This window comes from Micromonas pusilla (genome assembly GCF_000151265.4).
Source record: "Micromonas pusilla CCMP1545 genomic scaffold MICPUCscaffold_12, whole genome shotgun sequence".
In the NCBI taxonomy this organism is placed as follows: domain Eukaryota; kingdom Viridiplantae; phylum Chlorophyta; class Mamiellophyceae; order Mamiellales; family Mamiellaceae; genus Micromonas; species Micromonas pusilla.
The window spans coordinates 844,492-855,955 of record NW_003315893.1 but is presented as its reverse complement, the minus strand read 5'-3'; the positions used below and the strand labels follow the sequence as shown (position 1 = coordinate 855,955).

Below are 11,464 nucleotides of genomic sequence, written 5' to 3'. Positions count from 1 at the left end.
ACGCATACGGCCAACGGTCCGAAAACGTAGACTACTGTAGTAGATTTCGATGAGTTTCAAACCACTCCCCGATCGAGCCAGTGGGTCAAACCGACCCGCACTTCTCCCAACTGACCGACGGCCGAAGCGCCCCGCGACCGACACGCGCTACGATAGCGCTCGCGATCAGACAGGATGGATCGCGCGCGAGCCACGAGACGGCCGGAAGACCGGTAGGATCTCGTCTCGCCGCGCGCGCGACACCTTCCGACGCGCGGGGCGGGGCGAGAGGGGACGGCGCGCGCGCGTCCCCGTCCGACGGCGAGGGAAGCGAAGCGAAGCGAACGGCGTCATGGCGAAAGGGAAGAGCAACCCGAAGACGCTGGAGGCGGTGAAGCGCGCGACGAAGCAGGCGAGGCAAGCGGACGCGGCGAGCGGCGGTGGCGCCGCGCCGTCCGAGCCTACTTCGTCGCGTCCTCCGCCTCCGTCCGACGCGCGCGGCGGATCCGGCGGGAAGAGCCGCAAGAGCGCGAGAGGCCGCCGCGGCGCGCGCTCGGACTCGGACGACGACGAGGAGGCGGCGGCGGCCGCGGCGGCCGCGGCGTCCGCCGCGCGCGAGGCGAAGCGCGGCGGCGCGACCGGCACCGGCTCCTCCGCGCGCGTGCAGCTCGGCGGCTTCGGCATCGGATGCCGCGGCACCGGGAACGAGAAGGCGCGGAAGCTCAGGGAGGAGCACGACGAGGCGGTCCGGAGGAAGAAGGCGACGCGGAAGAAGGAGGCGGAAGCGAGGGCGGCGCGCGAGGCGGCCGCGGGATCGCTCAACCAGCTCGCCGCGGACGAGGAGGAGGCGGCGTGGCGCGTGCGGAATCCGACGCGAAACGCGCGCGCGAATCGATCGAAGAAGGACCGAGGAGGAGGAGGAGGAGGAGGAGGAGGACGGGGGGGGAGGGTCGACGACGAGGACGAGGACGACGACGTGGGCGCGGGCGTCCTCGCGAGGAGCGCGCTCGCGGACTTGGAAGAGACGGAGGAGGAAGACGGCGACGGCGAGGAGGCGGGGAGGGGCGTCGGCGGCGCAGGCGCCGGCGGTTTTTCGCTGCTTCGCGGGAGCGACGACGACGACGACGAGGAAGAGGAAGAGGACGAGGAAGATGAAGAAGATCCCGAGCCCGAGCCCGAGCCCGAGCCCGAGTCCGTGATAGAGGTCGAAGACGCGCCGGCGGAAGACCTCGAAGACGTTCTGGTCGAGGACGTTCCAGACGAAGAGCCGCCGCCGCCGCCGCCGCCGCCGCCGCCCGAGGAAGCGGCCGACGCCGCCGCCGCCGCCGCCGACGACTCCGAATCCTCCGCGTGGGAGACCGAGAGCGACGACGACGGCGCCGCGCCGTGGGAACCGCGCCTGCGCGAGTCGCTCTTCGACGGCGTCGTCTCGGCGTCGTTCGAGGAGAACCTCGATCGCATGCGCGTCGAGCACGGCTTCGTGCCGCCGTATCGACGCAACCTGATCGACCCGGAGGTGCGTTCTATACACTGGTCCCCATACGACCGCGTTGGCGTGGTGAACGCCGATCCTTAAGGACTTTTCCCGGCGCATCTCTCCGCCCACACCTCGCTTTCAATCCCCGCCCACGGCGCCTTTCAACGCCACCTGACGCCTTTCAACTCCACCCCGACTTTCGCTTGTATGGAACGGCCCGGAGGGGCTCGTGTCCTACCTCCAGCGCAAGCTGTACCGCGAGCGTCGATGCGTGTTCTGCGACCGCGTGTTTGGTACCCTGGAGGGCGTCCGAGGGCACATGCGCGATAAGCAGCACGTGCGCATCAAGTTTGAGCCGCTGAGCGCCTCAGAGTTGGGTGCGTCCTGGTCGCGCGCGCTGGTCCCCGTATACGACCGCCTTCGCGCGGCGCGCGCAATTCCTTGAGGACTTTTGGGTCCCGCGCGCGTGTCTCTCCGCCCAGGGTCCCTCGCTGCTTTCAATCCCGACGCTCACACCTCGACGCCTTTCAACTCCGCTTCTGACGCCTTTCAACTCCACCCCGACGCCTTTCAACCCTCAGAGCTCTTCGCGGAGGACTACGCGCCGGAGTACTCGGAGTTTTACGACTTCGCGTCGAACGACACCGCCGCCGCCGTCGTCGTCCCCTCGGACTACACCGCGGTCGGATCCACCGCGAGCCTCGCGGGTCTCGAGCTCGTGACGCGCAGCGGGAAACAGATCGGCCACAGGAACTTCCGGAGGTACTACAAGCAGCGGTTCAGGAACGATTACGTCGCCAAGGGGGCGTCGAACAGAGAGCGCGAACGCGCCGTCTCTGTCGCGGTTCGACTCGCGACGCGCGAGAGGAACAAACAGCGCAACGAGGTCCTCGCGCGGTCGATGCGGATCGAGCGGAGAGGGATGAGCAAGGCGATCGCGAGCCAGTTCGCGTTTAAAGCCGGCGCCGCGGATAACGCGGCGAGACGCGCCATCGTGCATCACTGGGGCGCCGGCGGTGGCGGAAGTCACTATCACAACAGCGGTTCTAAGCAATTCTTGAAAGGGGTGCGCGTCAAGGGCGTGGTGTCGAGGCACTCGAAGCAGGGCGCGAAGATGCAGGCCGCGCGCGTGCAGGCGGCGAGGAACCGGAGCAACCGCGGAAATGCGTCCGTCGCGGTGCTCAGGTCGTCCACGAGGAAGGGGTAGCCCTAGCTAGAGAACGGGGGGCGCGCGCGCGGCGCCACCCGCGAAGGATTTTTTTGTAAAAGAACAGAACGAAAAAAGGACGCACATCACAACGCATGTCGCCTCCGCCGCCCGCGCCCTCCGAGGCGTGGGTCCTGCGCTCCTCGCCGTCGGAATGGGACGCGCACGCGCGGGAGGCGACCGCGGCGCGCGTCCACGGGCTCTGCGTCCTCGACGTTACGCATCGGAACATCTTCAGCTACGCGCAGGGGTCGATGGATCTCATCCGGTGCGTTCATTACAGAGTGGTCCCCATACGACCCCGTTCGCGTGGTGAACGCCGTTCCTTAAGGACTTTGCCCGGCGTGTCTCTCCGCCCATCCCTTGCGTTCAATCCCCGCCCTCGACGCCTTTCAACTCCATCTGACGCCTTTGAACTCCACCCCGCCATCGCTTTGTATGGAACGACCCTCAGGAAGGACCTCGACGCCGTCCTCCCGCCCGCGATGGTAAAAGACGCGACGCGCGTCTGCGACGCCGCGCGCCTTGACGACGCGTTCGAGGTTCGACGGAACGTCGTGAACCTGAAGAAGGTGCTGCTGCACAGCTGGCACCGCGCGGAGCCGCTGGAGAAGGAGCTCCGTCGTCTCTCGACGTTCTACCGGTGCGCGCGCGCGCATCATCCATCCCAGATCCATCCGTCTGGTCCCCATACGACGGCGTTCGCGTGGTGAACGCCATTCCTTAAGGACTTTTCCCGGCGTCTCTCTCCGCCCATCCTCCGTCGTCGTCCGCGTCCCCCGCCGCGCCGCGCTGTCCGACTGACAGGACCTCCACCGTTCCGTCGTCCAAACCCCTCCCGCACGCGCAGACGCGACGCGTCGTTCGAGACCGGGTTCGCGAACGTCCACCGGTACAGGGACGTGTGCGTGGCGCATCAGCGCTTGAAAGGCGCGACGCACGCGGTGTTCGACGGGCGGATGATGATGAAACAGATCGCGTGCGTTGCGCGGCACCCGTCGGTCGAGCGGTGTAAGAAACTGAGGGGGCTCCCGGGGACGCTGACGACGTCGAGCTGGCTCGCGAACGCGCGGAGATTCTTGGGCGACGAGGGCGTGGACGGGTTCGCGGAGTTCGCGGGCGGGAGAGGGAAGGGGAAGGGCGACGGCGGCGGCGCGGCGGAGGCGAGGGCGGAGGAGGAGGAGGAGGATGAGGAGGAGGAGGCGCCGGACGCGGACGCGGACGCGAACGTTTACGACGACGACGCCAACGCGGTGCGCGCACAGCTGGCGTCGTTCACCTCGCTCGCCGCCTCCTTACTCCCGGGATGGCCCGCACACGCGCTCGCCTACCTCGAGCGCGCGCTCGTCGCGCGCGGCGGCGCGAAAGCGCTGTCCATCAGGCGCGTTCTATACACTGGTTCCCATACGACCGGGTCGGCGTGGTGGACGCCGATCCTTAAGGACTTTGCCCGTCGTCTCTCTCCGCCCAGGGTCCCTCGCTTTCAATCCCCGGCCTCGGCGCCTTTCAACTCCATCTGACGCCTTTCAACTCCACCCCGACATTCTCTCGTATGGAACGACCCTCAGAGCGGAGACGGCGACGCTGTCGAAACATTTCGCCGCGCTCGCCGCCGGGTTCGACGCCGCGATCGCCGCGATCGAATCCACCGCGCGCTCGGTCGAAGACGTCCTTCTGAACGACGTCGGCGCGCGCGGCGACGGCGCGCGCGTGTCCCCGAGCGAGTACGCGCGCGCCGACGCGATCGACGAGCTGCAACGCGCGGGCCGCGCGGATAAGGTGCGTTCTATCCCTTCCCGCGCGCTGCCTTAAGGACTTTGCCCGCGTGCGTTTTCTCTCCGCGCACCCCTCGCTATCAATGCCCGCCCGCGACGCCTTTCAACTCAAACTGACGCCTTTGAACCTCACCCCGACGTCGCTTCGTGTGGAACGACCCTAAGCACTTACGGCTGTTGCAGGGCGCGGCGCCGGCGACGCGCGAGCTCTCGCACTGGCTCGACGAGATCCTGACGCGCCCGCGCGCGCGTCTGTTCGTCGCGGGCGACGCCAGCAGCGGCCGCGCGACGGACTTCGTCCCCGCGGGGTTCGAGATCGGCAACGCGATCGCGTCGTACGCGCGAGTAGTCAGGCGCGTTCTATACGCCGGTCCCCGTACGACCGCGTCGGCGCGGTGAACGCTGATCCTTGAGGACTTTACTTCCCGGCGCATCTCTCCGCCCACCCCTCGGTTTCAATCCCGACACACCGCGACGCCTTTCAACTCCGCTTCTGACGCCTTTGAACTCCACCCCGACGTCGCTTTGAACGATGGAACGGCCCTCAGACGATGGTCGCCGGGGATGCGGGAGGTTCTGCGCGCCGCGTGCGCCGCGGGCGAATGGCCGCCGTCCGGCCCCCTCATGTATATGTCCGGCAGGCAAAAGTGCAAGCACTGCGAGAAGCGGTTCAGTAACCTGTGGGTCACGAACGCGTCGTGCTTCGAGTGCGAGACGCGGAAGCGCGACGCCGGGGAGTGCCCCGTGAGCGCGCGGGGGAAGTGTCCGAAGAGGGCGTTTTGTCCGCACGAGAAGAAGTGCATCGCGTGCGAGCGCGCGTCGTGCGAAGCGTGCGGGATAACCTGCGGCGACGGCGACGACGTCGCGTCGTTGATCGAGTCCACGCGCGCGCGGTGCGTGTTTTTGGACTTCGACCGGACGTTATGCAGCACGAAGACCGGGGCGTCGCCGCTGCACGGGAGAGGGCACTCGTTGGACGCCGATCTCGCGGGCGTCGCGGCGTCGCATCCGTCGGTGCACGTCGTGACTCGGAATTCGCACGTGGAAGACATCCGCGCGTTTCTGACGCGCGAGGGCGTGCCGCGCGGCGTGCGGGTGCACAACGTCGGGAGGGGCGTCAGCAAAGGACGCGTCATTCGAGAGATCATAGACGCGTTTGAAAAAGAAAAGGAGCGAGGAGACTCCGGCAGCGGCGGCGATTGCGATTGCGGATTGGCGATTGCGGATTGCGGCGGCGATCGCGGCGGCGATTGCGGCGAGAGACGCTACGTCTTCGCCGACGATAGCGTCGTGGAGCTTCTCGACGCGGACGTCGCGAGCGTCGAGGGGCTCGTTCGAGTGCTCTTCAGCCGCGCGCTGGCGTGACGGGGAAAATACGGTAGCTAGGGGTAGAGCTTAGCGTGCGTAGCTTAATTATTCTGGGCGCGAACGAAACGCTCACAGAAAACGGCCGACCTCAGCCGTGATGCGACCGTTTGTGGGCGCGCCCCTTTCCGTCGTCGCCACAACGCCGCGCGCGATGCCGCCTCACGCGTCGTGGCGCGCGCCTCCGCCGCCGCGGCTCTCCTCCCGCGTGGCGCGCCGCCGCGCGGCGTCGATCGCGCCCGCGCCGCGCGCCTTCTTCGACCGCCGCGCGCCGTCGCCGTCGTCGTCGTCGTCGTCGTTCACGCTCTTCGACCTCGAGCGCGAGATCGCGAGCGCGCCGCCGTCGACGTCGCGCGAGGCGACGAGCGTCCTGTCCCTCCCCGACGCGGTGTGGAAAGTCACGAAAGACGTCCCGCTCTCCCTGCGCGACCGCGCGGCGTGCGTCGTCGCCGCGGAGGCGGTGCAGACGCAGTGCGACCTCGGTTTAGACGGCGCGTCGCTCGTCGTCGCGCTCGCCGTGCGCGAGGCGCTCCGAAGGAACGGATTCGACGGACCGGGGACGCGCGTCCGAAGCGGGTACGTCTCCCGCGGCGCCATCGCGCGCGCGCACGCGTGGCTGGAGATCGACGGGCGCGTGCTGGACGTCTGCGACGACGGTCTCGCGCTGTGCGAGGCTGCGCGACGCGCGAAGGTGGACTACGGCGACGCGCGAGCGATGCGAGAGGCGTTCGGCGACGACGCGTTGCTCGCGGGAGAGTATTCGCCGAAATCGCGCCGGCCGCTGACGGTGTTGGACGTGAAAGTCCCCGTGGGCGGAGTCTCGACGAAGACGTCCGCGGCGGGGTTGACGCTGACGCCGCCGCCGTCGAACGTCGCGGGCGCGGCGGAGGCGGTGGCGACGAATGAAAAGTTTAGGCGCGTCCCACACACTGCTTCCCATACGACCCCGTTCGCGTGGTGCACGCCGTTCCTTAAGAAGGACTTTGCCGGCGCCCTCTCCGTCGCTCTCTGTCGTCCAATGAAACATCCACGTCATCAAATAACTAACCAATCACATCACTTCCCGCCACATCACCCACCAATCAAACGACCCTCAGACGCGTCGTGGCGACGGCGGAGGGGTGGGGGCCGGATGCGTGGACGAGCGAGCTGCCCGAAGACGTCGTGGACGCGTACGAGCGGATAGCGGGGGTGAGGTTGGAGACGGTCGAGGACGAGCGCGAGCGCGCGCTGCGGTTGAGCCGGGGATAGGGAGGGGAACGATCGCGTTCGGTTCGGCGCGGTTCGATTCGGTTCGGTTCGATTCGATCGGTTCGGTTCGATTAGATTCGTATACCAAACCGTGCCTGGCGCGCGACTATCGCGCCGGCGGTGTCCTATCTATGTCTATCTACGCTAGCATCTTAGTCTAGTAGTTGTCTTTCTTCTCGAGCTCGCGCGCGCGCGCGTCACATGACGACGCAGCTCTTGGATTTCGCGCCGTCGTCGTTCGCGTTCGCGCTCGCGCTCGCCGCCGCGCCGGCGACGCGCGCCGCCGCCTTCACCTTCTTTTTCGCCTTCGCGCTCCCCGCCGCGGCGTCCGCGTCCTCTTCCTCCTTCCCCGGCGGCAGCGGCGAGACCTTCGACGACGCCCTCGCGCCCCTCGCGGCCGAACCCGCGCGCGGCGGCGTCGGCGTCGCGACGGGTATACCGTTCCAAGTCAGTACTTTCGGTAAGAGCTCGCCTCTGCCGTGCTTCCACAGGTTCCTCGGCTTGCTCGCGGACGAAGACCGCGGCGTCGAGGCGGCGGCGACGATCTCGGACGGGGTCTCGACGACGACGCGCAACGTCGCGTCGTCCGAAGAAGAAGAAGTAGAAGTAGTCGCGGCGGTGCCCCTACTGCTCGGGATCCCGCTCGAGGACGTCGCGACGGACGACTCCGCCGGCGTCACGGGCGACCGAGGGCTCTCGTTCCCGCCGCCGCTACCGCCGCGGTTCTTCGTCTTCGCGAGGATGCCGACGCGCGAACGCTCCCACCGCGACGACGCCGTCACGGACCCGAACTCGCGCCCGAACACGTCCTCGAGCGTCGACCGACGCCGCGTCGACGCGGAGGGCGAAGAAGAAGAGGGCGACGACCCCGACCCCGGTCGCGACCGCCCGCGCGCGCCGCGCGTCGGCGTCGGCGCCGCCGCCGTCGCCGCCGCCGCCGCCGCCGCGCGGTCCCTCTCCACCGACCGCATCGCCGCCTCCTTCACGAGCACGGCCACCTCGAGCGCCTTGGCGACCGGCCCTCGAGTCTCCTTCTCCAGCGCGACGCGTTTCGAGCGCAGGTCGCGGATCACCGGGCAGCCGTCGTTACCACCGTCCGCGTCCGCCTCCGCGTCCTCGCGCGCCAGCGCCCACGTCAGCGCGTCTCTGGACACGGTGAACGACGCGACGCGATTCATGATGGCGTTGGCGTCGGCGAGAAGTTTCGCGATGTCCGCGGACGCGCCCGTCTCGATCGACGACTTCTCCGGGTTCAGACGCTCCAGCGTGATCGCGTCCTGCGTCGCCCTCAAGCGCGCGCGCTCGGTGAAGATGTCGTCGTCCAAACGCGCGACGCGCGCGCGGTAGCTCTCGAGGAGCGACGCGATCTTCGCGTCCGTCGCGGCGATTTCGCGGCGAATCTCGGAGGTGAACGCGTCGAGCCGGTTCCGCGCGACGTCGCGTTCAAACTTGACAACCTTCGCGCGGTGCGCGTCGGCGTCGCTCGCGAGGCCCGAGATCCCGCGCGCGATCGCGGCGTGGATCGCGCGGCGGCGCTCGGCGGCGACGCGGAGCTCGCGGTCGTCGTCGTCGACGACGGCGGCGGCGCGCGGCCGCGGCGGTCGCGGCGGTCGCGTCGGTCGCGTCGTCGGCGTCGGCGTCGGCGGCGGCGGCGGCGCCGGTCGGTTCGCCGCGACGGCGGCGGCGACGACCGTCATCGACCGGCGTCGATGCGGCGGCGTCAGCACGCCCGGCGGCGGCGGCGTCGTCGGCGCGCTCGGCGACCGTTCCGGCGGCGAACCGACCGGCGTCGGCGTCGGCGCGCGCGCGGAATTTTTCGCGTTGAGTTTATCGTGGATCCACCACGCGAAATCGCCCGCGGCGTCCGCCTCCGACGCGAGCGTCATCGCGTCGACAATCTCCGGCGCTTCGAGCGCGTCCTCTTTTGCGTCGTCGCCGCCGCCGTCGTCGCCGCCGCCGCCGCGCTCGACGTCGTCGGGACCGTCCACCGCCGTCGCGGCTTCCACGCACTCGAAGAGAAACGTCTCCCCGAACGCCTCAGGGCCGTTCCATACGAGCGATTGTCGGGGTGGAGTTGAAAGGCGTCAGGTGGCGTTGAAAGGCGTCGAGGACGGGGATTGAAAGCGAGGGGCGGGCGGAGAGAAACGACGGCAAAAGTCCTTAAGGATCGGCGTTCACCACGCCAACGCGGTCGTATGGGGACCAGTGTATAGAACGCACCTCCGCGACGTACGCCGCCGCTTTCGTCGACGCGGACGCGACGACGCCAATCGTCCGCAGCGCTGAAACGCACAACGCCGAGCGGTTACGGGTACGGTTTTTTCCTCCCCGACTTCGACGGCTCTCGAAGTGGAAGTACGCGACGGCGGGGAGGAGCTCCGCGCACGCCACCGCGAGCGCGCGTTTCGACGGCGACGCCGCGCGCGCGTCGGCGTCCTTCGCTGGCGACTTCTGTTTCCCCGCCGCCGCCGGCGCGGCGCCGCCGCGGACAAACGCGCGCACGAACGCGAGGAGGTTCTCCGCGATCGTCGCGCGCGCCGGGTTGGACGCGCGCAAAGATTCGAGCGCCTTCCGCGCGGTGATCAGCGCTTCGTCGTCCAAGAGAACCTTGAGGTGCGAAAACGCGACAGACGTCGGCGTTGATAAACGCGTCTTCGCATTTCCTCCGCCGCCCTCGCCTCCGCCCGCCGTCTCCGCGATGCGCCGCAACGCCCTCGACGCGCACACCCCCGCGTCAACGTCCTCCTCGCTCGCCTGCCCGCACACCGGCGGCAACGCTTGCGCGCACTGAGTGAGGGTAATTAGTGTCCACACGAAACGACGTCGGGGTGGAGTTCAGGGGCGCGTCAGTCGATGAAGGCGCGAGGCGTCGCGGCGCGTCGGAATTGATGAAACCGAGGGACGGGCGGAGAGATGCGCCGGGAAAAGTCCTTAAGGATCGGCGTTCACCACGCCGACGAGGTCGTATGGGGACCAGTGTAAGAAGAAACAAAACAAACAAAACGGCGCGCGGGAAGAAAAGCAAAAGCGACCGAGGAGGACGCACCTCCCGCACGAACCCCGTCTTCATCGCGACCGTCGCGCACGCCGGAAACGCCCCCTCCGCCGCCGCACAAAGCGCCCTAACCGACTTCGACCGCATCTCGCGTATGAACTCGTTCCCGAGACAGTCCACCGCGTGCGATATCGCGGCTGGAATCTGCGACGCGATCGTCGCGTCTCTCGCCGCGAGCGCCGCGGACGCGTCCTCGTCGCGTTGAACGTCCTCGCACGCTTCCACGGTCAACAGCGTCGTCAGCACGCGCAGCGCGACCGGCGCGAGCGGGTCGCGTTCGCCTCGGTTCGCGAACAAGCGCAGCACGGGCTTGACGCACCCCGCGTCCGTGAACGTTCGCTTGCACGCGGCGTCCCCGCGCAAGAGCCGGGACCAGCACCTCGCGACGTGAATCAGAAACGGTCCGTCGCGACCCGCGGACTCGAGCTTCCTCCCGCGCCGCGTCATGCTCTTGAGCGCCTTAAACGCGGGGATCCCGATGCGCGCGAACGCCATCTTGATCGACGCGTCCGCGGCGACGTTCGCGAGCGCCTCCGCCGCGCGGTGACTCGTCTCGTCTCGCGGGCCGCGCGCGACCATTGCCAACAGCTTGCGGAGTCCATCCGCGGCGAGGAGCGCGTCGCACGCGAGCGCGTCCGGGGCGTCGTCGTCGCCGTCGCCGTCCGGGGTCGTGATCGCGGAGAGGAGTTCGAGCGCGGCGGCGTGGACGTCGCGCGGCGCGGGAAGCATCGGCGGCGGCGACTCGAGATCGTCGTCGTCGGCGTCGGCGGCGTCAGCGTCGGCTTCGTCGTCGTCGTCGTCGTCGTCGTCGTCCCCTTCCTCATCCCGCCGCCGCCGCCGCTCGTGTCTCTCGATCTCCGCCTCGCGCCGCGCGTCGTCCTCCGGGTCATCTAGGATGTCCACCACGTGCTCGATCACGCCCGTGCGCAGCACCGCGGTCGCGGCGTCTTTGGATCGACGCGCGACGGCGATCAAAACGCGCATCGCCGCGCGCGCTGCGCTCTCGTCGCGCTCCAACGCCATCCGCGTCGTCTTCTCGAGCTCGCGCGCGTCCTCCACGTCTCCGCGCGTCACCATCACCCCCGGGACGTCGCCGTCGCCGTCGCCGGGCCCAGGGTCCGCGTGCTCCGCCTCCAGACGGACCTGGCGCCACAGCGCGTTTAGATGCGGCGCGCGACGCGCGCGGTACGACGCGATCGCGTCGGCGAGTCGTCGGTGCGCTCCGGAGGCGAGCAGCCGCGCGATGACGCGTTCGCGGTCGTCGCGGCGGACGTCGCTCGCGACCGCGCGCGCGAGCTCTTCCACGGCGGGGCCGTACTCTGTCGCGGGGGAGGTTGGGGAGGTGGGGGGAGGGG

General features: G+C 68.9%; 5 protein-coding genes across 5 annotated transcripts; 4 read left to right on the top strand and 1 right to left on the bottom strand.

Annotated features, from left to right (window-relative positions):
- Positions 1–331: 331 nt before the first annotated feature.
- On the top strand, positions 332–2,663 carry MICPUCDRAFT_52403 (uncharacterized protein; the record flags this gene model as incomplete). The annotated part of the gene is made up of 3 exons (XM_003062683.1): positions 332–1,495; positions 1,680–1,833; positions 2,038–2,663. The coding sequence occupies 3 exons, from the start codon at positions 332–334 to the stop codon at positions 2,661–2,663; spliced, it is 1,944 nt and encodes a 647-aa protein (XP_003062729.1).
- A 95-nt stretch (positions 2,664–2,758) lies between these two features.
- On the top strand, positions 2,759–4,837 carry MICPUCDRAFT_52402 (uncharacterized protein; the record flags this gene model as incomplete). Its single annotated transcript, XM_003062682.1, has 3 exons — positions 2,759–3,347; positions 3,471–4,135; positions 4,604–4,837. The coding sequence occupies 3 exons, from the start codon at positions 2,759–2,761 to the stop codon at positions 4,835–4,837; spliced, it is 1,488 nt and encodes a 495-aa protein (XP_003062728.1).
- Positions 4,838–5,002: 165 nt separating this feature from the next.
- On the top strand, positions 5,003–5,803 carry MICPUCDRAFT_52401 (uncharacterized protein; the record flags this gene model as incomplete). Its single annotated transcript, XM_003062681.1, has 1 exon — positions 5,003–5,803. One exon carries the CDS (start codon positions 5,003–5,005, stop codon positions 5,801–5,803), a length of 801 nt encoding a protein of 266 aa, XP_003062727.1.
- A 154-nt stretch (positions 5,804–5,957) lies between these two features.
- MICPUCDRAFT_52400 (uncharacterized protein) lies at positions 5,958–6,989 on the top strand (the record flags this gene model as incomplete). Its single annotated transcript, XM_003062680.1, has 1 exon — positions 5,958–6,989. The coding sequence occupies one exon, from the start codon at positions 5,958–5,960 to the stop codon at positions 6,987–6,989; it is 1,032 nt and encodes a 343-aa protein (XP_003062726.1).
- Positions 6,990–7,251: 262 nt separating this feature from the next.
- MICPUCDRAFT_52399 (uncharacterized protein) lies at positions 7,252–8,940 on the bottom strand (the record flags this gene model as incomplete). The annotated part of the gene is made up of 1 exon (XM_003062433.1): positions 7,252–8,940. The coding sequence occupies one exon, from the start codon at positions 8,938–8,940 to the stop codon at positions 7,252–7,254; it is 1,689 nt and encodes a 562-aa protein (XP_003062479.1).
- Positions 8,941–11,464: the final 2,524 nt, after the last annotated feature.